Consider the following 26,332-nt stretch of genomic DNA (forward strand, 5'->3'; position numbering starts at 1 on the left):
AACATAGATTTTCTATGCAGAATTTTGTAATAAAGCCTAGTTTTGGTCAGCCTAGTTGACAAAGGAGTCATACTTTTTGGATCTCATATGTATTCATCTGATTGCTTGCATAATATTTTGGAACCATTTCTGTAAATTGGACACATTATATTGACAATCATAGTCACTAAGGTCTGAATGCAGAGGTTGCTTTTGCTATTCTTGAGACTAAAAGAGAAATCCATGACAGAAAGAACACAAGACTAGCCAAAAGGCAATTTTTCCTCTATGCAGCAAGATGCATAACTTATAGATGGCATAACTAGCTAAAAACAATGGACATAAAAATGTCCCCAAACAATTTGTTCAAGTTTAATATGAGTTGAAATGTACTTTATTGTTATCAATAAGATTTAAGGAGAAATTAAGCCCATACTAAAACTTCAAATTTTTACAATATGGTAGAGGACACTGGCAGGATCCAAGCAAAGTGGGAAGGAAGTACCAGCGATTCATTTATTTTGGTCAAAATTACACATATAGGCCCAAAATAGTCATATCCACATTGATATCTTATTAGCAACATTTATGAATTCCACCGAACACTGACCCACTGAGAAGCCCTCATGAAAATGTAAAGTTTTTTTTGGTTTTTTTTTTAGGGTTTAACTTTATTTTTTTTTAATTTATTTATTTTATTTTATTTTTCCCCATTAACTTTATTGGTACATTTTAGGTATAAAATACAGTTACATTCATCATTGGGATCTTGTACCATTACATGAGTCTCTTGGATCTTATTTTTTTTTCCCCTTCCTTTGCCCTCCCTTCACCCCCTCCATGCTTCCCTATTTGCAAAGACCTTGTTTCCATTGTCTTCCTTTTCTCATATTTTTTCCTTTCCCTTTTTTCCCTTCCCCTACCCCTCCCAATTCCCCTGGTCTTTTAGACCTTTTCTTCCTGTTACACAATATCAGTTATACATTTTTTAAATTACAATATTAAGATCTAGGAGACATTACCACAGGCTTTACAGAATTTAAAAGGATACAGAAAGCATATTTCAAAAATCTGTTTTGAAAGAAATTTGACAACTTCTAAGACGTAACTTAGAAGACAAATTAATGAAACTAACTCTGGAGGAAATATAAAATTTGAATAGCACCTATTAAAGAAAGTATATTCCTAGCTTGCAAACCTACCTATATGACAACAGCAGGCTCATAAACATTTTAACTGATAAATTATATCAAACATTTAAAGCAGAAAAAAGAAGGAACACTTCTCCCCTCATTTTAGGAAATCAACATTGTGCTAATACTAAAACTGGATGAAGATAATAGAAGAAAAAAGTATGAACATAGATAGAAATCTGTTTAACAAAACAAACTATTAGAAGTCAGATCTGGCAGTATGTAGAAAGTGGTTTTATTATAGGGATGGCGGTGCTGGTTCAGCATTGGAAGATCCACCCCCAAAAGTCATCATTTTAACAGAGGAAAGGAGAAAGCCATATGATCCTGTCACTAGTTGGAGAAAGAGTATTGGACTAAATTCTATAGCTGTTCATGGTAAAAGCTATCAGGAGACTAGAAGTAGAACAGAACCTTCTCAACAGATCAAAGACATGTACTCCATACTTCCAGCGAAAACGCCTTATATGAATGGAGAAGATACAATGCTTTCTCCTTAAGGTGGGGAACAAGGACAGATAGGCCTACTCTTCATCTGTCCATTAGACTTTGAAACATAGGGCCAAACCAAAATAGTCTGGCAATAAAATGACACAATTAGGACAGGATTGGCAAGGTAGAAGCAAAATCTTTATATGTAGATGAAATGATCATCTACAGAGAAAATACTAAGAAATCTCTAGGAGCCCCTAGAACATGTACTTGAATTTAGCAGAATTAGAAAACACAAGGTATATATAAAAATTCAGGTCTGTGTATACTTGCTATAAATGAAGAATTGGATATTGAAATTTAAAAGTTATGTAGGAGTACAAAGGACCCAGAAAAGCCAAAAACAAAAACAAAAGCAGTGTTGGAGGATGTTTAGTACCTAATTTTATGACTTCTTCTAAAGCTACAGTAATCAAGGCAGTGTTGGTGTAAGGAAGGACATACAGATCATTGGAATAAAACAGAGAATCTAGAAATAGAACCACACATATATGGTCCACTGAGTTTTGAAAGATTATTTAACATTAGCATTTTATAGACTATAAACTCGATTCAAGAGCCGAGGAAGAGATAGTGTCTTCAGCAAACAGCACTAGAATATCTGGTATCCGTATATAAAAAATTAACCTCAACCCTTTTTTTCCATACATAAAAATAACTTGAAGGGATCTATGAACCTAAATAAGAAAGCCTAAAATATAAAACCTTAAAAAGAAATTATAAGGGAAAATATTTATGAATTCAGGGTAGGCAAGAACTACCTAGGATACAAAAAACATGATGTATAAAAGAAAAAAAAATTGATACATGAGATTCCATCAAACTTTAGAACTTTAAATGACATCATTAAAATGAAAAGTAGTCCTTAAACAGACCATATTTACAATGCATATAACCTATGACCAGAATATATAAAGAATTCTTAGAGCTCATGAATAGACAACCCAATTAAAATGTAGACATAAGAAGGTGATAAATAGCCAGTACAGCACAAGGAATGATGTGCAATTCTAGAATCAGAAAAATAGTAATTAATACAATGATAAGATTGAATTATACACTCATTAGGGAGATGAAGTCAAAAGTTTTAAAAGCCTTGTCATGACTTTTTCTTTTTGTTGGGATTCTCCCCCTTTGCATTTAATTTGTCACGCCCAATGGATTCATTCTGCTGGGTTTCCTGGGGTTGTGATCCTCATTGTCTTTTCCTAGGGTATTGTCTAAAATTGTTTGGAGTGCCAGTTTGGTATTCATGAAGTTCCTGAGGTGCTCTTTATCATGAAATATCTTATTTCTCCTTCAATTTTGAAAGATAGTTTTGCAGGGTACATCAATCTGGGTTGGAGGCTGTTTTCCTTTAGGGCTTGAAATATATCACTCCAAGCTCTTCTTGCCTTGAGGGTTTGCATTGAGAAGTCTGCTGTGATTCTGATGGGCTTTCCTTTGCATGTGATTTGTTTCTTTTCTCTCACTGCTTGTAGAATTTTATTCTTCTGTTGGATTTCTGGAATCCTAACTATTATATGCCTATGTGTAGTTTTTTTGATTAAGGCTAGCTGGAGTCCTATATGCCTCACTTATCTGTATGTCAAGTTCTTTTCCCCTCCTTGGGAAGTTTTCTGCCATCACTTCTGTGAAGAGTTTTTTTATGTCATCTGCACTCTCTCCTCTTTCCTCACTGACTCCAATCAGTCTTATGTTATTCTTCTTTGCATCGTCTAGCAGCTGCTGGATTGATTTCTCATGTTCCCTTACAATTTTAAAGCAATTTTTCTTTTCCTCCTCACTAATTGCAATCTTATCTTCTATATGTGAAATTCTATCCTCACATTGGTTCATTCTGCTGCACAGACTTTCGATGGAGTTTTTAATCTCTTGGAAATCTGTTTGTATGTGTTTTATGGATTCCATTTGTTTCCTATGTTGGGATTCCATCATGTTCCTCAGAGCCTCTATTTTTTTATCTGTGTCCTCTCTAGATTTATTAATCATGTCTTGCACCATGAGCAAAATCTTTGCTGTTATCTGAGTAATTATTTCTGATTTCATTTTTCCCAGATCCTCTTTTGTTGCCAGTTCAGGGAGTCCAGGTGGTTAAGTATCAGAGTGTTCCATCTCATTTCCCATTTGGGGTTGCTGTAGGTGATCTGGAAGTCTGTTTTTGAGACTTGTTTATGTGTCTTCTCATTTCCACGGGGTGGGGGGGGTGCTTCTGGCGCCCATGCGGCTCACCTTCTCTGCCCTAGGAGCTTGGGATGGCAGTGGGGGAGCTTCTTTCTGGGTGCTGGGACTGGCTGAGCTTCACTGCCCTAGGAGCCTGGGATGGAGGTGGGGAGCTTCCTTCTGGGTGCTGGGACCAGCTCACCTTCTTGGCCCTAGGAGCCTGGGATGGCAAAAATGTAAAGTTTTAAGTGGGATCTCTTCTTATTAAAAAGCTTCTGCACAGCAAGAGAAACCACCAGCAATGTGAAGAGACAACTCACAATGTGGGAAAAATCTTCGCCTGCTGTTCCTCAGACAAAGGCCGACTATCTCGAATCTATAAAGAACTTAAAAAGATCAGACCTCCCAAATTTAAAGACCTAATCCAAAAATGGGCCTGTGAAATGAACAGACATTTCTCAGACAAAGAAGTAGAAATAGCAAATAAATACATGAAAAAATGTTCAACATCACTGGTCATTCGAGAGACACAAATGGAAACAATGCTGGAATTCCACCTCACCCCAGAAAGAATGGCTGCTATCATGAAATCAAGCAATAACAAATGCTGGTGGGGCTGTGGGGAAAGAGGAACCCTACTCCACTGCTGGTGGGAGTGTCGACTGGTGCAATCACTGTGGAAATCAGTATGGAGATACCTCAAAGAACTAGGACTGGAAGTCCCATTTGACTCCACTATTCCACTGCTGGGGATATTGCCCAAAGAATTAAAAGAATCACACCACAGGGATATATGTGCACCCATGTTCATAGCAATGCAATTTGTAATAGCTAAAACTTGGAAGCAGCCCAAATGCCCATCAACTGGAGACTGGATAAAGAAAATGTGGTTTTTTATAAAATGGAGTACTACTCAGCCATAAAAAATGAGAAATTAGACACATTTATAGGTAAATGGATGCACACTGAGGCGATACTCTTAAGTGAAATAAATAGGATGCACATGTGTAAATAACAAATAGTTTCTGTCGTGTGAGAAACTGAAAGTGTAAATAAGGACTATAAGGTATAATAGATAATGTGAAATAGGAAGAAAAGGGGCAAAGGGGAAGGAAGTGGGAGAGCTAGGAGAACGGAAAGAAGGGACTGGAATTAATATGAGAAAATGGAAAAATAGGAAGAAAATCTTTGTAAATAGGGAGGGATGGAGGGGGTGAAGGGAGGACTGGGCAAGGGTGAAAAATAAGAACCAAGAGAGACTATGTAAAGGTGCAAATTTCCAATGATGAATGTCATTATATTGTATACCTAAAATGTACAAATGATTAGAATGAATAATAGATAATGCAAAATAGGAAGAAAAGGTTCAAAGGGGTAGGGGTAGTGGGAGGGGCAGGGTAAAGGAAGAAGGGAAAGGAAAAATGATGAGAAATGGAAAAAATGGAAACAAAGTCTTTCTAAATAGGGAAGGGTGGAGGGGGTGAATGGAGGGCTAGGAATGGGGAAAAAATAAGAACCAAGATGCATCATGTGAAGGTACAAGTTCCCAATGAGAAATGTAAATGTATTGTATACCTAAAATGTACCAATAAAAAAAATTTAAGTAAAAACAAAAAACCCAGGAAACATTAAGAGAGTTCCATCAAACAAGATGGGCAACAGTATTTCTAGACAAAAAGAAAAAAAAAGGAAGTGACATCCAGAAACAGTTTGATTAGTTATAATTTGGCATGTATCAACAGGGACATGTTCTGCTCCCTTGGGCTGCTGTGATGGGCTGAAACTTCACTATCTGCCACAAGAATATACTCTTAAATTAGTTCATAATTGGTTTACACACTAAATTAGATTGTGGTTTGCTGCATACAGAGTTAGATTTAGGCCAAATTTAAATTAACATTAGCTAGGTAATCTTTGAACCATCACTTAGACTCTACACGATTCAATTTCCTTTCATGAAATTGGGGATTTTTTTTTTTTGGTACCGGGGATTGAACTCAGGACCTTGCACCTGCAAGGCAGGTGAGGTGCCACTGAGCTAAATCCCTGGCCCATACTGGGGATTCTAATACTTCAATTACAAGGCAAATTCTGAGGCTTAGAGAAATTAATGTAAGTAAAATGCCTAAGCCCAAGATCTGATTCAAAAGCCACTCAGTCAATGGTAGCTAGGACTACAATTATACACAATACACAAGAAATAATAAAGCACATTATACTTTTGAAAAATTTCAACTTCTATTCTTAAATGGCATTTACAGCAAAAGTACAGATTGTCAATGAAATAAAGTTTTAAAAATATTTTACTCTAATTACAACCAAGGTTGTAAGTTGCTTTCCACAGAGTATACTGTACCTCTTTGACGATTTTCACACCTTTTGGATCCTTGATATTAACAGCTATACTCTAAAAATCAAAATATAGATATTAAAATTTTATCACAAAGGCATTTTTATTATTGACAGTCCAACAAGAAAGCCATGCATATCATAGATTCTCCTCTTAAAGAAAATTTATTCTCCCCATAGAGAAATACTTAAATATTCTTTATTAATTTTATTTGTAATTAGGAGATGTTATGTTAATAGTTAATATTATAGAAAATGTTTACAACAGTAACACTGGGGTTAGGCATTTAGCATCTTTTTTTTTTTCTGGTACCAGGGATTGAACTCAGGACCTTGCACTTGTGAGGCAGGCACAGCACCACTGAGCTAAATCCCTGGCCCTAGCATCTTTTAAAAGAACAACATATGTAAAAAATCAATTGATTTCTCTCTTTTATAAAGTTTCCATTATAAATTCTCATGAAATGTTTTAAATTTCTTCGTAGAAAAGAAAGATTAGTTAAAAAAAACCAAAATTATTGTTTCTTTCTGTTATCTGGGGAAGTAATAAAATTTCATCATATTTGAAATATTAATTATATCTGCAAAAAAGTCATGATGATATCAAACATTTTGTTATTACAAGAGAATTCCAAAAAATAAACCCAAAAAAGATGATATCCTTACTTTCTTATTTCGGTTAACACTGAGAAAATATGTACTTTCTGTGCCCACAAAAGGTGGCCCCCAAGTTCGTGTGTCATCACCAACTCCTGAAAATAATAATGTGAGTTATTAGTCTTTAGCTTTGAAATACCATAGATCATTTCAAATCCTGATGCACAGGTACCTGCACAAGATCAGCTTAGCCCAGTGGAATCCTCAACTCTGCCCATGGGGGTCTATAGGAGCTCCTTAGAACAGCCAAGCTTTTTACCTTTTTGTGTTAACCATTAGATCCTTCCATATCCTCTTTTGCTAAATTGCACTGTTGAAAGTTTAACCCAGAAGGAAATATCCTACTGGCAGTCTTTAGATTTAATAAACAGCAAACTTCAGAGGGCGGGGGGGAATTACTCTTGTTTTTGGCAAGCAAGTCAGTCAACTCTTTCATGGTTCCCTAGCATTCAATGTGCAAAGAAAATGTGGAGTCTGCAAAAGAGTCTTGATGAATGTAATTTAACTCAGAAGATGTGAGTCTTTATCATAAAGTAACATCTGGAACTAGGTTTACAGCAGTGATTAATGAATCTATAAAATATTTCTGTAACAACCAGGAAAGGCAAAAGAAGCTACTGAATAGCAAATGTCATTAATTTAAAATAATATTTTAGAATAAAATTTTAATCATCTAGGTTTTGTTTCAATGTAATAGTGTAAAACCATCAAAAATAGAGTATTTTATTTTGGATATTTTCTCCTAGTAATTCTGAAATGTACTCATTTTGATTCAAAGACAATACCAGAAAAGTAGAGGAAAAGTTTTTGCACTAAAACCGGTGAAAAATGTAACCGGAACTCAGAAAATGATTCAATAATTAAATGGTACAAAATAGTGTCACCTACAAGTTTTATAAGTTCCAAGTAAATATTGCTATAAAAATCTAATCCCTATTATTGTCTATATAGGCAATTACAAATAAAGTATTTATCACTACCTCCCTTTAAAAACAGAAAGAATTTGTGAATACAGGTTAAAGTTTTAAATGATCATTTAAATAGTACCATTTTTCTAATCATTTAAATAGTATAATCAATCTGTGAGCTATTAGACTTTAGTCACTGAAATTGATCAGGAAAAAATAGGGCTAATTCTCTGTATGAGTATGTGTGTGCGTGCATGCATGTGTTACTAGGGATTAAACCCACGGCCTTCACTCTGAGCTACGTTCCCGGACTCTTTTTTAATCCTTACTTTGAGATATGGTCTTGCTAAGTTGCCCCAGCTGGGCTCAAGGTTCTGATCCTCCTGCCTCCTCCCAGAGTGCTAGGATTACAGGCACGTCCCACTAAGCTGACCAACAGAGACAAATTTGAGGGGGAGGGGCCTAAAGAATAAATTGCTTTATTTAAAAGAGAGAGAGAGAGCTTGGTGGCGCCCACCTATAAGCCCAGCACTCATGAGGTTGAGGCAGGAGGATTGCTGCAAGTTTGAGCCCAGCCTGGGCTAATAGCTACATAGTGAGTTCGAGGCCAATCTGAACTATATAATGAGACTCTCTCTCAAAAAGAAAAAAAAAGAACTAAAAAAAGAGAGAGAAACAGAGTACACAGGTCAGAGGAGAGAAAAGAAACATTAGTTCTAACTAGAGATGAACTAATAATGACAGCAATAAGTGCTAAATACCAGCTTGGCTTAGTGATGTATGCTTGAAATCCCATCACTCTGGGCAAACTACAAGTTCAAGCCCAGCCAGGACAACTGAAGGGAGACTCTATCTCAAAATAAAATTTAAAAAGAGGGATGGGATGTAGCTGAGTGCAAAGGCCCTGGGTTTAATTTATATTACTGCAAAAAAAAATTTTTTTTAATTTTTTTAAAGCTAAGTACTAAAGAGAATGGCATACTTAAAACACCAGGGGGAGACACGAGCTAGAAGGGTCTGCAAGGGCAACTGCCTAGTAAGCTAGACAGTGGCTCACTGCATTGGAAATGTATGTGTGAGTCTGGATCTTCAGTATCAGACAGGACCTCTCAGAGTCACCAGAGAATCTGGCCTCTTCCATGTTTTTGAAACTCCCAATGCATGAAATTTTTTTAAAAGGACAGAAAAAAAAAAGCAATGCTAGAATAAATCTAAAACTGTATAGTTTATTTTAAATGATTGCATTCATCTCTCAGGTGGAAATAATGTCAGAAATCTAAAGTGGGGGCTTCCAAGTCTTTCCTGACCTGCTGTCCTTGGGATTTGGCAATGTTTTAGAGGAGCAGAAAACTAAGGACTGAAAAGCTAAATGTTAAGGTTAAAATTGGAAACTTCAGAAACATGTTTTATGTGACCCACAGTTTTTAATGTTTTTAACTCTACCAAGCTTTCAAAGTCTAGAGATGTCATGTGAAAATTCAGACTGCCCTTTTCCTATGATTTTTCAACACATTCATTGATTTGCTGAATCACTTATGAGCACTGGTTAAGATACTGCTCATAGCAGTGTACAAAAGATCAGCCTTTCTGACCTCATCACCACCCAGTGGGGACAGTCTGGGATTTCAGTGGTATCATTTGCTACCCTTCCTAGCTCACTTCTGTCATTCAGGTTCTCTGCCTAGCCCTGCATATATTATAGATTTACCCCCACCACCACCAAATTGACTAACTCTAAAAAAAGAAGAGAAAAAGTATACTTAAGTTGGATATGTTCTTTGATTATGCAAGAGAGAACAATCTAAGTACTAAGAAAACTACAAACAAATTTTATTTGACTGAAGAAATGAAGAAGTGAACACAAAGAAACACTCAACTGAAATTTGGGAAGATTACCAAGTCCCTTTTAATACTACTAAAACACTTTCCTCCTGTGTTGAATAAGTATCTTAAAAACCCAAAACAATTAAATATGTCATATGAACATTAACATGTATTGGACATGAGGGTTAAGAGAAAGAGTCAGATTAACCAGCCAAAATTGGAACAGTAAATATTTGCTGTGAACAAAGCTTGATACTAACTGCATGGTGTTAGGACGTAACAGAGGCCTAGACAGAGAAAAGTCTTCCCACAGTGGGACCTAAAATGTACAAAAAGGAAATAGGGGTAAGTAAATAAGGAATAATGATTTATAAAATTAACCTAAGTACAAATATCAGCCTGATGACCAACTTAAACTGTAAGAGAAATTACAGTAAATGCTCTCTCTATGAAGAGAAGATGCAAGAAAACCAGAAGTTCAAATCAGAAGTTCTGTGGTGTTGAAATTAGATGGCAATATGGAAATTAGAACCTTTACAGAAACTGGGGAGAAAAAGACAAAATGATCAACTAGAAAGTAAACAATTTTCAGCATGTACCCAGAAAAGACCAAAAGCAATGAACATCACTAACTACAGAGACTAAGCATTATCTCTGGAAAGTGGGACTCACCAGGCACTTGAACCACCTGAGACCAATAAGAACAGGCTCAGATGAATATGATTAAAATATAATATCTAATAGTATTCACCATGCTGATCAGACAATCTTCTGCTAATTGCTTTTGCTTCTTAGTAAGATCTATTTTGGAGGATATTAAATCTTTATAGGCCTTACCACTTAACATAAATTAATAAGTTGATATAATTATAAATTAGCCTCTTATGAGTCTTACAGATAAATACAGACTATTCAGTGCTAGACTATTCTAAGAATTCTGTTTGAGGCTCATAAGGATATGATTTTGAAACATAAATAATAATAACTATCAGTATTATTCTTGAAACCTTTACAATAAACCATTTATAGGTTAATGTACAGGACATAGTAAAGAATAGAGTCTATACCTCTTAAGGGCCTGTTGAAGAGAAAGGACATACAACAATGACACTTTTCTAAGATACCTTACAATAATTCCATGAACTAACCACCAAAATTCTAGGAAGGCAACAAATAAAAGTGAGAATCGTGTACGTAGAGCATACTTATTTGTTGGACAAAGGAGGCAAAAAGAAGCAGAAAGATGTTGAATGAAAAACATTTAAAAAAAAGGAATCAATCTAAAGTTAGATATTTCCCCCATCAAAACCATTAAAATTGTAAAATGGGGGACCTATGGATGTAGCACAGGATAGAGTGTTTATCTGCCTGGCCTGTAGGAGGCCTTGGGTTCAATCCTCAGCACTGCAAATGAAGAAAAGAATTATAAAAAGAGAAAATGTTCCTTTTATTAGAAAAGAATAATGTAGGTTGTGGTACTTGGTTTCCTTTTTTTTTTTTTTGGTACCGGGGATCAAACTCGGGACCTTGTGCTTGTGAGGCAGACGCTGGAACCACTGAGCTAAATCCCCAGCCCCTATGGTTTCCTTTTTGAAGGATTGCTGTTCTTTTCCCTTCTCTCTTTCTTCCATATCCTCTTTCTCCTTGCTTCCCTTTATCCCATACTCCTAGGGTATGGTCACCATCACTAATCAGTCTCAACAGTAGGGCTTTTGTGGGGCTAAGGAGGGTCAGGGTCAGAGCTGAGCACCTTATTAGCTGTGTGGCCTTGAACAAGTTGCTTTACTTTCTGGGCCTACATTTTCCCATGTATAAACTAGGATAATAACATCAGCCTGTAGGATTGTTGTAAACATTAAACTAAAATTGACAAGGGGTTGAGAACTTTGCAGAGCACTGTGTCACTGTCATCGTTGTTATATGTTCTACAGAAGCTTTCAAATGTATGAGAAGGTTTGAGCCCTAGCTCAGTCCTTGGCACTTATAAAAAGAGCATTAATAGAAGTTCATAGGAAAAAAAAGAATAGAGAAAAGAAAATAATCATTTTATTTTAATTATATCTTCATCAAATTTATAGGTACACTAAAATGGATATGTTAAAAATTACTAAAATATTGATTAGCTTGACTCTAGTTTTTAGAGGAAGCCATAGGTTTTTACCTGGTCTTTCTACTTTAATAACTTCTGCTCCAAGATCTCCCAAATTCATAGTAGCAAAAGGTCCCGCCAGTACTCTACAATGTTAACAATGATAAATAACCATATTGAACATTTTTGTATTATTTTCTTAATAGTCTATTAATATAGGTAAGTTCATATAATATTGGTAAAAATCAAAATTGTTTAAAATGTAATTTGGTCATATATATCAAGAGCTTTAAAAAAGTATGTCATCTTTGATCCAGTCATTCTATTACTAGGATTCTATCCTGAGAAAGAAACAAACTGAGGTAAAGATTCATATGCAGGGAAGCTTAATAAATAAAAGTGAAATTTTGGGAGATAATTATGTCATTATGACATCTATGTAATACAATATCATCTTATAATTTTGTCTAATTTTGAACAACAGAAAAATATGCAAAATATAATATGTTTTAAATGAGGGTAAAACTAATTTCAATATAGTTCCAATTTTTCTTATTTAAAATTATATAGAAATAGATTGACAAACATGCATAAATATTACAGTAATATTATCCCAGAATAATGAAATTCCAGGAATTTTTCTTGCTTTTCATTTTTTCCTTCTCTAAAATTTTAACGTAGGCATATAAGTATCCCTTATAACACAAAAAGTAAGTACATTTCCCAATCACAAAAATGTAGATAAACCAAAACAAACCTTGTTAGATCCAGGATTTTTACACCCACCAATGGCTTAACATTGTCAGTCTCTGGCAAAACAGAAAACATTTGAAAAGTAATGATTATTAATTTTCAAAGTAAAGAAGGAATAATTTTTCATACTCTGCTCTAAGTAATCTCTTTTACTATCAAAAATTATCATTTTTCTTCACAATGATTCTACTTTATACGCATCACAGAAACTTTGCCCTGATCTCATTGAAAACCAATCTGTAAAAATTAAAGCCTCTAAAAACAGATTAGTCCCAATGATTGGAGTCCACATATACACTAGAGATACTTTATGTAATAAAAAAGTGAAAAGTAAACTAAACAATGACATATATTTTTATTTTATTTTATTTTTAAATTAATTTCATTGGTACACTTGTGATATATACAATTATCACATTCATCATAGGAAATTTGTACCTGTACATAATTTCATTCTTTTTTTTTCTCATTTTCTTGCCCTCCCTTGAACTCCTCTTCCCTTCCTTAACAAAAATTGGTTTCCATTTTTTTCCTTCTATTCTTTTTTTTCCTTTTCCCTTCCTTCCCCTCTGCCTCCTCCCTCCCTCGTTCTCCTTCCAATTTGAAAATTTTGTTCCTTCTTCCCAGTATCTGTCATCCATTTCGGTCTTTATTTATCCTTTCAGTTTCCCACAGAGGACAAACAATGCCATATTTAAACGTGTGCATCTGATTTACTTAAAAGTGTGGTCCCAAGGTGCATCCATTTACCTAGAAATGTCTAAAGTTATAGCAGAATAGTACTCCATTGTATATAAAGAACATATATTCTTTATCCACTCATTGGTTGATGGACATTTTGGCTGCTTCCAAGATTTAGCTATTACAAATTGTGCTGCTATAAACATGGCTGTGCATATATCACTGTAGTATGATGCTTTTAACTCTTTGGGGAAGATCTGAAGAAGGGGAATAACTGGGTCAAATGGAACCTCTAGTTTCAGTTTTTTTGAGGAATCTCCACATTGACTGCCAGTGATTACACCAGTCGACACTACCACCAACACCAACAACGGAAAAGCATTCCTTTTTCCCCACAGCCTCACCAGCATTTGTTATTGGTTGATTTCTTGATGACAGCCATTCTTTCATGAGTGAGATAGATCTCAGCATTTTAATTTGCATTTCTCAAATGACCGGTGGTATTGAACATTTTTTTCATATATTTATTTGTTGTTTGTATTTCTTCATCTGACAAGCTTTTATTCATTTCAGGTGCCCATTTTTGGATTGGGTCTTTAAATTGGGAGGGGTCTGATTTTTTTTTGAATTCTTTATATATTCTAGGTATTAGTCCTTTGTCTGAGGAATAGCTGGTAAAAATTTTCCTCATTCTGTGGGTTGCCTCTTTATTCTGTTGGTGGTATCTTATGCTGTGCAGAAGCTTTTTAGTATGATGAGATCCTAATTGTGTATTTGTAATATTTCCTATGGGATCGGAGTTTTGTTCATGATGTCCTCACCTACACCTATGTCTTCAAGAGTTCTACCTTTTTTGTACTGGGGATCAAACTCAGGACCAGGCAGGCTCAGCACCACTGAGCTAAATCCCCGACTCTAAGAGTTCTACCTATTCTTTTAGCAGATTTAGTGTCTCTTTTAACATTTAGATCTTTGATCCATTTTGCTTTCAGTTTAGTGCATGGTGAAAGATACGGGTCTAGGTTTCATCTTCGGCATATGGAAAGACAGTTTTCTCACACCATTTATTAAAGAGGCTATCTTTCTTCCAGTGAATATGTTTAGCTTCTTTGTCAAAGATAAGGTGGCTGAATATGTTTGGAGTTGTTACTACATCTTCTAGTCTATTCCACTGATCCTCAGGTCTATTTGTTGTTGTTGTTGCTGTTGTTTTGCCAATACCATGCTCTTTTCATCACAGTAGCTCTGTAGGATAATTTCAAGTCAGTGATTGTGATGCCCGCCGCCTTGACTTTGTTGACCAGAATTGCTTTGGCCATTCTAGGTCTCTTCTGGTTCCTTATGTATTTTAGGATTTTTTTCTCTAGTTCTGTGAGGTATGCTATTGGTATTTTGATCTGGATTGCATTAAATCTGTAGAACAGTTTTAAAAGTATAGCCATTTTCACCACATTGGTTCCTTCTACCCAAGAACAAGGGATATCATTCCACTTTCTGATATCTTCTTCAATCTCCTTTTGCCGAGTACTATAGTTTTCAATGCAAAGGTCTTTTTACTTCCTTCGTTAGATTGATTCCTAAGTATTTCATTTTTCTTGATACTACTGTGAAAGGTGTTATTTCCCTAATTTCTCTCTCGGTGACTTTGATATTTGTTTCCAGGAATGCTATTAATTTTTGAGTGTTGGCTACATATCCAGCTATGCTACTGAATTTGGTTATTAAATCTAGGAGTCCTTTGGTGGAGTTTTTGGGGTCTTCTATCATATCCCCACAAATAATGATAATTTAATTTCTTGCCTTTCTATTCCTATTCTTTTTCTTTCTCTTGTCTAATTGCTCTGGCTAATGTTTCTGGACTGTATTGAATAAGAGTGGTGATAGTGGACATCCTTGTCTTGTTCCTAATTGTAGAGTGAAAGCTTTCAGTTTTTGACCATTTAGTATTATATTGGCCATTGGTTTTTCATAGATGGCTTTTATCATATTGAGATAAAGATCTTCTATTCCAATTTTCTGAACAATTTTTGTCATGAGTGGATGCTGGACTTTGTTAAATGTTTTTTCTGCCTCTATTGAGATGATCATGTGGTTTTGTTTTTGGCTCTGTTAATGTGGTATATTTATTGATTTGTGTATATTGAACCATTCCCTGGGATGAATCCTACTTGGTCATGCTGTAGAATCTTCTTGATGATTTGCTACATTCTGTTTGCCAGTATCTTATTGAGGATTATTGAGTCTATGTTCATTAGAGATTAGCCTGTAGCGCTCTTTTTTGGTTGGATTGTTCTCTGGTTTTGGTATCAACATAATGCTTGCTTCCAGGATGAGTTTGGGAGTAATGCTTCCTTTACAAATTCATTAGAGAGTCTGAGGAATAGTGACATTAGATCTTCTCTAGAGTTCTTGTACAATTCAGCAGTGAATCCAACAGGAGGGCCTTTTTGTTGTTGTTGGTAGTTTTTAAGTTATATCTTCAATTTCACTGACTGATACGGGGTTATTTAGGATTTTTATATCTCCTTAATTCAGCTTTGGTAATTCATATATATCTAGGAATCTGTCCATTTCTTCTGTGTTTTTCATCATTTTAGAATATAGGTTCTCAAAGTAGGTATTGTTGATCTTCTGGATTTCTGCAGAATTTGCTGTGATTTCACCCTTTTAATTCCTAATTGCATGGATTTGAGTCTTCTTTCCTTTTTTTTGATAAGGTTGGTCATATCACAGCAATATATGTGCACCCATGTTTATAGTGGCACAATTTGTAATAGCTAAAACTTGGAAACAGCCCAATTGCCCATCAACTGGTGACTAAAGAAAATGTGGGGTTTTTTAAATATAAAATGGAGTACTACTCATCCAAAAAGAATGAGAAACTAGAGACATTTATAGCTAAATGAATGCACATCAAGGCCATACTCTTAAGTGAAATAAAGAAGACACACATGTGTAAATATCAAATAGTGTCTCTGGTGTGAGAACTGAAAATGTAAGTGAGGACCAAAATGTATCACAGATAATGTGTAACAGAGAAAAGAGGTTCAAAGGGAAAGTGGAAGGGTAGTGGGAGGGGTTGGGAAAAGGAAGGAAGAATAAGGAATAAATATGAGAAAAGGAAAAAACAGAAACAAAGCCCTTGTAAATGGGCAGGGAAATGGGGTTTGTCTGTTTTATTTAAACTTTCAAAGAACCAAATCTTCAATTCATTGATTCTTTGTATTGTAACAATTAGTTATAGCATGCTGTTTTTTCAAGACAGAGAGGAAATGATGAATCTTAAAAGTGTGTTAAACAGTGTATAATCATATGTGTGTCTCTCTTTGCCCATCAACTATAAAAACAAGTAGACTAGGGCCGGGGATTTAGCCCAGTGGTTCCATTGCCTGCCTTGCAAGCGCAAGGACCCGAGTTCGATCTCCGGTACCAAAAAAAAAAAAAAAAACAAGTAGACTGATAATTATAAAAATAATTTACTGAACACATACAATGTCAACGTTAAATCACAAAATCAAATTTTAGACAAATGTCTCACAGAGTTCATGATGACTGAGCTCAATCTGAACTTATTTTAAAGCCCTTATGGGGAAAAATGATGAACTAACATTCTATATGTTTTTAACAGTTCTTGTTTTTTAGAACTGGTTTAGGTCTACAAGTAATTGAGTGGAAGGTACAGAGATTTCTCATAAGTACCCTGACTCCACATATATAAAGCTTCATCCTGTGCCAGGATGGCACATTTGTAATAAGCAATTAACATGCATTAATACATCATTATCACTCAAAGTCTATAGTTTACATTTGGCTTCATTCTTGAATGTTGCACATTTTATTGAATTCTGACAAATATATAAAGATATGGAAACTCCACTGTATTTCATACAAAATAATTTCACTCCCTAAAATCCTCTTTCCTCCATCTATTCATCCCTCCCTCCCCACTAACCACTGGCAATGCTTAATATAAGACTATCTCCATAGCTTTGCAATTACCATAATGCAGTATAGTTGGACTCATAGCATGTAACCTTTTCAGATTGGCCTTTTTCTTGCAGTAATATGCACTTAAATTCTTGTCATATTGCCATGGCTCATTTCCTTTAAGTGCTAAATAATACTCATTGTCTGCATGTATCACAGTTTATCCATTCACCTAGTAAAGAACATCTTGGTCGCTTCCAAGTTTAGGCAATTATGAATAAAGCTGTTATAAACATTGTGTGCATGTTTTTGTGTGGACATAAGTTTTCAATTCATTTGGGCAAATACCAAGGAACATGATTGCAGGACCGTATGGTAAAGAGTATGTTTAGTTTTGTATAAAACTGCCAAACTGTATTCTAAAGTGGCTGTACTATTTTTCACTCCCATCAGCAATGATTGAAAGTTACTTATTCAATATATCTTTTACAAATTCTCAATGTATCTCTATCACAAGTAGCTTAATAATGAATGTCAGAATTCACACTTTTTCACATACAACATTATAAATTTGAGATAGATCATAAGTATAATGATTCTTAACTAGGGGTTCTCAAACCACATTGCTCTAATAAGGAATACTAAGGCATTTGCTCCTTAAAATAAGCTAATTTAGTAATTTACAATAAGTAAATAGAAAATATTGAGAACTCATGTGATTGGTTCATTATTTTCTTAAAAGTACATTTATGTAGAAAACCAAATTATAATAAGGTGGTAAACTGATGGACAGAGGATCAAGAGAAAAGAAGACAGCTACAACAAGGCTCAGTGTATTCGATTGTTACAGCCACAGCACCATGAATCACACTCGTAGATATCCAACCACCTTGCATACTCTCCTTCCGTGTTGACTCTGAACTTGGATGTCTTCCTTGTTTTAGCCAAAGGAACATTAACAGACTTGATGCTAGCAGAGGGTTGGATAAGTGCTTCCTCATTGACTTGACTGTCTGGAATGCTTCCACCTTCGTATGAAGAAGCATAAGAAGACAGAATTCATGGAGAGAGGCTTTGCCATATCAGTCACTACCACAGTCCCAGCAGAGGCCCCAGACTATGAGTGAAGCCATTCAGAATGCAGACAGTAGCTGTCTATGGACAAGCAAATGAGCTCAGGCAAATCCATCTAAGAAACTGTGCAACTGATCCAGAGAACTTCAAGAAAAAAAAAACCATTTTTGTTTTAAGACACTAAGCTTTAGAGTAGTTTGCTATATAGCAAGAAATGAACAAATACCGTGGCTATTGTTATTGTATGGCTATTGTTACAACCAGAGCGATTTTTTTTTTACAGAGTCTCACTATGTAGCCCAAGGCTGATCTCAAACTTCCAAACCTCTTGACTCAGCCTTCTGAGTAGCTAGGGTTACAGGCATGTGCCATTATGCCCAGCTGAGAATGATCTTTTTAAATATAACACATGTAATATCTTCTCCTTGCTAAAATCCTCCAGTGGTTTTCTACCAAATGTAGAGTGAAATCCAGTATCTTTTCACAAGATCTGGCTTGCACTGGGCCTTGACAACCTCTCCAACCTCATTCCTTGTCACTCTACCTCACTTTTCTGAGCTACATCAGCCTTCTTGTAGTGTGGGGGGGGGGGTGTTTCTAACAAGGTGTCATTATTTTGCCCAGACTGGCCTTGAATTCACAATCCTCCTGCCTCAGCCTCCCCAATTCTTGGGATTACAAGTATGTGCCGCCGCACTTAGCTTTTTGCAGGTTTTTTTTTAATTATATTTTGGGGCCTAAGGCAGAGATGTACAATTCAGATTCCCCATCAAGTAAAGACTTGCTGCCCACCTGCAAGGAGCATTTTTCCCTCACAGCCTCCAGTATCAGTTTAGTCAGGGTTCACCTCAGCTTACCTCAGCTCAAACCACACACCATTCTCAGGGCAGTCCCTGATCAAACAGCTGAACAAAGTTGGGGCAAAAAGGCATAGCTGTTTCTTCTACCCAGTGAAGAACAGCCGTACCAGCAGCCTTTGGGGTATTGGCTCTGGGAGTCCCCATAACGTTGGTAAAGACTCTGACTCTGGTGGCTTCCCCACCCCACTGGCTCTCCTATCTTTCCCTTTGACAGAGGTTACTCCCCAATACTTTGCCTTTCTAATGTTCTTAGTGTCTGCTGTTACTCATGTAGACAACCCTGGTCCCATGTGGAAGAGTGCTACACAAGACTATGAGTATAAGGAGATAGCGATCACTGCAGCCACCTTAGAGACCAGCTACAACACTCAGTACAATTTCAAGTTGTATACTGCTGGTGACAAATGATTTCGAGCACTTTTAAATGTGCCCATTGTCCATCTTTATATCTTTTTGTAAAAGATCTTCATAATTTTTTGCCCATTTTTAATTAAGTCCCATAATGAGTCTACATAATGTTGTTTCAAATACCCTTGCCACATAACTGGAAACAAGGTAACCTAAATGTCAAGCTGATGGAAGGAGGCTATTGAACTTTTCCACCTTTAAATTCAAATTGCCTAACTTCACAGTCATTGCTGCCCAACAACCTATTTCAACCCATCTGTTCCTAAAATACCTATTTCAAATCTTCGTCACTATTAACATGCCGCTATTATGGCTTGTATCTGAATGTACCCCCAAAGCCTCATGCAGTCATAGGTTGGGCTTTTAGGAGGTGGCTAGGGTGTGTGATGCTGAGATTAAGGATGTGATTCTGGGATTAAAGGTGTGATGTTGGGGTTAATGCTGCCCACCCTGGATGTAAATGCTAGCCACCAAAATGGTAGGTAGCCTGGAAGGAATGAATATAAGGGACAGAAAGAAGGCTTGTTGCTCCTTGCTGCTTTGCTGCCTTCTGCCTGCCCTGTCACACTACGGACTGTTTCTCCTCTGTGATGCCCCTCTGCCACGCTGTCCTGCCTTGGAGCCAGCCAACTATGGACTGAAACCTCTACAATCTATAAGCTGAAATAAACCTTTCTTCCTCTAACTTTGGGTGTCAGGTATTTTGTCTCAGCAATGAGAAAAGTGACTAAGACAGCCTCCATAACCCTTCCTTCCCTAACCTGTTTGTCTAACAACCTTACTGGGAAACTCTTCTTTGTTGGAGAACTGTATCAATGCAAAAGAAATAACATTAGATACTGACAGAAGTTACCTGTACATAAAGGCCCAGACATTTTACCAATTTGAAACGCACTAGTCAAAAAGCCTGTAATAATTTGTTAGAGCTGTCATAACAAAACACCACAGACTTAAACAACAGAAATTCATTTTCTCTCAGTCCTGGAGGCTAGATAGATTAAAGATCTAAATATGAATAAAATTTAAATTAAACCATCAAAGTGCTGGAAAAAAGTGAGCAAAAATATTCACAATCTTAGTTGACAAAAGCCTTTCTCTATCAAAAAAAATTGAAATTTAAACACCATAAAGGAAAAAGCTGTAACTATATAAAATATTAACTCAATACAGTGAAAGATACCATAAATAAAATTACAAGATAAATGACAGGCTAGAAGACTAAAATCATTTTCAATAAAAATAAAACACAAAAGGTTTCTACAATATATATTAAGAAATCAGTAGGAAAGAAATAAACTCCAGTGAAAAAAAAGTGAAAACAATCAATTCACAAATAAATAAAAGTTCCCATATATTAACACAATGTAATGGAACGTAATAGATAGTTTAGTTAGTTTATAAGTAGGCAGTCAGTAAAAGGTCAGCCTAAGGTATAGAAACTTGAATAAAAAGAACATAGCACACACACATACACAAACACACACACCCCAAGTTAAGAGCTAATTCAAGTCATGCAGCTAGTTAAGCTTAGAATGTAAAAGAAAGTGCAGGAGGAAGGAAAAAAGTTTAAAATGGATGGATAAGGAAGAAGATTCTTAGGAAGAGTATGCTAAGTTAGGTGACAGCTCCTACCTAACCTCCGGGCTGGAAAAAGAATTGCAGAATAACTAGTTTCCTTTGAGCTAGGTTTCCTTTGAACTTGGCTAGTTAAATAACTAGTTTGCTTTAAACCCTCAAATCCACAGAGTAATCTGTTTAAATCAAGTTTCTGTGGTCTGCTTATCCAAGACCAAAACAGAGAGCACAGTGGCCATTCCACTTCCGGAATCCCCTTTTGGATGAAATCCAGGAACTATCTGCCTTATTTCTAATAAACATTCTCCTAACTTCCCTCCTTTTTTCTGCGGTTGCATTATTCAACTTTACAGACAACAAGCTCAGGTTTGTACAGAATTAACTGTTTCAGTATCAGAGCAAAAGATGTTCTTAGAAATTTCATTTACAATCAAAAAGATGAAAATTATTACAAATTTTTTCTCATCAGATTGGTAAACATTTAAAACATATGGCACATATCCAATATTGCCATGGTGAGATGGGCACGTTCATACACTGTGGAATATAAGTCAGTAACCACCTTTTAGGAGAGCAGTCACCTATGAAAATTTAAAATATTAATATGCTAAGTTTTCCTGTTGGCAGAATTTAATTCATAGAAACATTCTATAAATATGTTAAGATACAGGTATAAAAATGTCCATTGCAAGAGTTGTTTTGATTTTCTGCCATACTTTGCATATTTTTAAATGTTTTACCAAAGAATGATTAACATAGGACAAATTATATGTTATATAATTTTATTATATGACATTTGTTATGTATATTATATAACTAACATATATACTAATAACACATATGTAAATATATGTAATCATAACTAATATATTAGTTGTGACAGATGTGTACATCCATGAAATCATCTCCACAATTAAGAAAAAGAACATTCCCTAATCCAGAAGTTTCCTCCTGCCCTTGACAAACTACCACTCCCTCTAGTCCGAGCCTCAGGCAACCACTGATTTTCTTTCTCTCACTCTAATTTAGTTTGCATTTTCAAGAATTATATATACATAAAATACCATATGTTCTCTGTGTCGGACATCTTTTATTCAGCATGATTTTAAAAATCATTTTCCTGCTGCATTTTTATAAGTGTATTCTTCTACATAGATATACCATATTTGTTTAACCATTTAGCTATTGATGGACACTGCTATAGTTTAAATATGGTTTGTCCCCACCAAAACTTTTGTTGAGGTTTGATCCTCACTGTGGTAGTGTTGGGAGATGGGTCGTAGTGGGAAGTGTTTGGACCATGAATGGATTAATGTCTTTTTCACAAGTGAGTTCTCACTCTCTCAGGACTGGATTAGGTATCATGAGAGCAGGTCATTATGTAGCAAGTCAAATGACTAAAGCCTTGCATTTCTTCTTTCACATTAGGTATTTTCCTTTGCATTTTCTACCATAAGCTGTAGCAAAACTTCCCAGACTCAAGAACCATAGCCAAAATAAATCTCTTTTCTTTGTAAATTATCCAATCTCAAGTATTCTGTTTATAGCAACAGAAAATGGATTAAGACAGACAATGAGTTGGTTTTTAGGCTACAGTGAATCAAGCTGCTACAAACATTCACATGCACGTCTTTATGAGCATATGTCTTTATTTTCTCTTGGGTAAATACCTAATGGACTGACTGAGTAATGGTTAAGTCCATGTAGAACTTCTTAAAAAACTGCCAAGCAGATTCCTAAAGCAGTTGTGCAACACTGTATGAGAGTTCCAGATGTTCCACATCTTTACCTCACTAGGAATTATTAATCTTTCAATGTTAGCCATTCTAATGGGTACACTATATAACAGTTTTTCGTTGTTTCAATTTACATGTCACTAATGACTAATGATATTGTGCATTTTTTATGTTAGTAACTGGCCATTTAATGAAGCAAAAACCGTTAAGCTGAATTCATTTAACACTGGGGAATAGAATTTAACTTTTTAATTATCTGAGAAAATACCCAGGACTGCTAGAGTGTATTTAACTCAAAATCAATGAATAAGTTTTAAACAGTTAAGAACATGAACTCTGTAGTCACACTGCCTGGGTTTATTTCCCTATTCTACTATTTACTACCCAAATGGCCTTGAGCAAAATGACTTCACTTCTCTGAGCTTCTTTTTGCCCATCTGAAGCATCCTATCTCACTGGGTTTCCAAGGATTAAATGAAATGTTGAATGCAATGTGTTTACCACACTTTTCTAGAATCAAATAAATTCTCAGTAAAAAAAAATGGAATTGTTATCACTATCATATATATGTTAGTGATTATATATAGATAGTCATACCATCTATTAAAGTTCAGATCTGAGGGCCAGGGATTTACCTCAGTGGTGCTGCTGCCTGCCTCGCAAGCACAAGGTCCCAAGTTCAATCCCCAGTACCAAAAAATTTTTAAAGTTAAAAAATAAAGAAGATATCTAGAGCCATATTCACCTATTTGTAATAGAATGGATAGGCTGGATAGGAGTGGAAGAGTGACAAAGGAAAGAACAGTTGGAAAAACATCAATTGTAATATAATTTCTTGAAATATATTGAGCAGCTTGCATATCTCTCTGTCATATTTGGCCTCTAGTATGGAAAGCTATTATGATGATACAGCTGGGCAACCATGCAAAGAAGTACAATTATAATGAAGCTACCATCAATTCTATGCTTGCCAGAGCTGTTTGCTAGAACTCCCCTGGTACTTGGCCCTAAGTTTTCTATGACACACATAAACTTGAGCAGCCCCATAACAGGGATAGTTGACAGATGCCCACACAAGTGGCTCATCTGTGTGATAGTAATCATGGCAATCCTCTCCACTCATACTAGTCAACGACTGAGGCAAAAAAAAAGGCCAAGTCATAAAACAAACCGATCAAATATCAGTACAAATAGAACACGTGACATACACCAAAAGGATTGTTTTGCATTTTACAAGAGAATTCAACCACCAAAATTTATGTGTGAGAACACACAGGATGGACATCTCTTGAAAGCATACTCTCTTAATCTGCTGATTACCTTATAATAGTCACCATGATGTTTTCTTTCTAGCATGCATTAGAAATCATGAAACAAGCTCTGTTCCTAATACCCTAGTTTGGCAGGAAATTTTAGGAGGGTAGTGTAAGTGGAAAATTAGTATCCATTGGAAGGCATCCCAGGGAAATTACAATTTTGGAATCACAGGGCAATAATTGTTTTCAATTTCTGGATTTGTGGGAAATAAGAAATGAGGTCTATGAAGACTAAGATCTTAGACTCTAGGACATTTCAATTCCATTCTTCACTGAAATCCACGTGTGTTTATATTCACAACCATTCATGAAATAATTATGTGAAGATAATAATTTTTAAATTGTTTTCTTTCTCTTAAATCTCCAGGGCAGCCAGCTGTGCTGGCACACTCCTGTAATCCCAGTATTCAGGAGGCTGAGGCAGGAAGGTTGCCACAAGTTTGAGGCCAGTCTAGGCTACATTTTGAGTTCAAGGCCAGCCTGAACTACATAGCAAGACCCTGTCTCAAAAAAAAAAAAATCTCAGGGGGAAAAAAAAGGACATGAATCTTTGGCATCAAATGTTTAAGTTCATAAAGAATAAAATAGGAGCTGGGTATGGTCATGCATACTTATAGTCTCAACTACTTAGAGGCTGAGGTGGGAGGGACACTTGAACCTATGAGTTCCAGAACAGCCTATGCAACATAGCAAGACACCATCTCAAAAGAAAAAAGTAAAATAAAAATAGGAATTCACCTTTCAACTCAATTAATGTTAACTTCTGATCCCCTGCTACATTGTTAAGAAAGTAAACAAGAGATCACAAACTGAAAAGAAAAAATCCTCAACTGTCACAATTAATTTCCATGTTTTCTCTTTACTAAAAGATTCAGCACAAAAAAATAAGAAAACACAGATAAAGAAAGATAATAGTGAAATCACTCCTTTTTGGATCATTCAAAGCTAATAATTCCTAGTGTTTTTAGTATAAATGCCTTTAGAGATAGAAAAATAGTCAATGGATGGATAAATACTGGATGTGTATTTGTCAGCTTTCTTGATACTAAGACAAAATTCCTGACACATACAACTTAAAGGAGGAGAGGTTTATTCTGGCTCATGATTTCACAGGATTCCATCCAGTGTAGCTGGCTCCAAGGCAGAAACATTATGGTGGAAGGGCACGGGGAAAGGGCATGGTGGAGGAAAGCTACTCACCTCATGGCATTCAAAATGCAGAGAGCAGAAGAACCCAAAAGGAAAGGACCAAGGACAAAATACAGTCCCTAAGGTCATGCCCCCATGACTTACTTCCTCCAGGTAGGCCCCACCTCCTAACAGCCCATTCAGCTATGAACTCCCCAATGAGTTAACCCACTCATGAAATGAGTGCCTTCACAGTCCAATCGCCTTTCCAGAAGTCTCTTAATCCAGTCAAGTTGACAATCAAGATTAACCAGCACAGGATGTATAGTTAGATTTTAAAAGTCTAATCATGCTATGTATACTATATTTTCTTTTGTCCTGTGATATTTTGGGGCTACTACTCAGAGGATTTTAGATCTAAGAAGCAATACTTAGCTGACCTCCAAAGCAAATTGGTCACATAAAGAAGACCTAAAGGCATTAAGAATGCCAGCCTATTGGATTCTCATTGCCAAGAGGTCCAAGTCAACCAGCCCTAGCATGGTTCTTCAAATCCTACTACAAACCCAAAAAGATAGTAGGGAAGTAATGCTAAAGTTATAGGGCAATTACACTGTTTATGGATAACCCGAGAGCAATAGTTAGTTGAACAATGCATAATTTGACCTCTGTTGACAACTAATTTCCTAAGAATTGGCCCTCCTCTCCAAAGCCTTGTTATTATTCTGGGATTTACCATTAAGCAGATTTTTTGTACTGTTGGACACTATTATTTTAACAAAAACCTAAGAAATTTACAAGAAGTATCATACCAAAAAAACTCAGAAAGTTTTTAAGTCATGGTTAAAGCATGCCCAATCAAACCACAAGTCAATGCTAATCCCAAATCTCTCTCCTCTTCCACTTTTTGCAGCTTCTCCTAGTTACACTATAGTCAAATAACAAGGGTCTGGCCAATCAAACAAGCAGAAGTATTAAAAACCAATTTCAACCAGGCATGGTGGCACAGGTCTGTAATTCCAGCTACGCAGAGGGGAGAGGAACAAATATAACCAAGTTTGAGGCCAGCCTGGCCAATTTAGTGAAAACCTGTCTCAAAATTAACAAATAAAAATGGCTGAGTATGTAACTCAATGCTTCCTTGGTTCAGTCCTTGATACTAGAAAAAAAAATTTTAAATTCATTCCCATGAAGGGGAACAAGGGAGGAGGGAGGGAGAA

At 35.9% G+C, this 26,332-nt stretch overlaps 1 protein-coding gene across 1 annotated transcript in view; it reads right to left on the reverse strand.

Moving 5' to 3' along the window:
* The window catches only part of Sugct (succinyl-CoA:glutarate-CoA transferase), a 743,994-nt gene that overhangs the window by 707,438 nt on the left and 10,224 nt on the right, over positions 1-26,332 (reverse strand). The window contains exons 2-5 of the mRNA XM_004840252.4: positions 12,412-12,463; positions 11,727-11,800; positions 6,843-6,928; positions 6,184-6,234 (exon numbers count right to left, since the gene is read on the reverse strand). Coding sequence (XP_004840309.1) covers positions 6,184-6,234; positions 6,843-6,928; positions 11,727-11,800; positions 12,412-12,463 — 263 coding nt within the window. The remainder of the gene's footprint in view (positions 1-6,183; positions 6,235-6,842; positions 6,929-11,726; positions 11,801-12,411; positions 12,464-26,332) is intronic.

This window comes from Heterocephalus glaber, unplaced genomic scaffold (genome assembly GCF_053883595.1).
Source record: "Heterocephalus glaber isolate CG9 unplaced genomic scaffold, H.glaber_assembly_v1.0 deba00001610, whole genome shotgun sequence".
NCBI lineage: Eukaryota > Metazoa > Chordata > Mammalia > Rodentia > Bathyergidae > Heterocephalus > Heterocephalus glaber.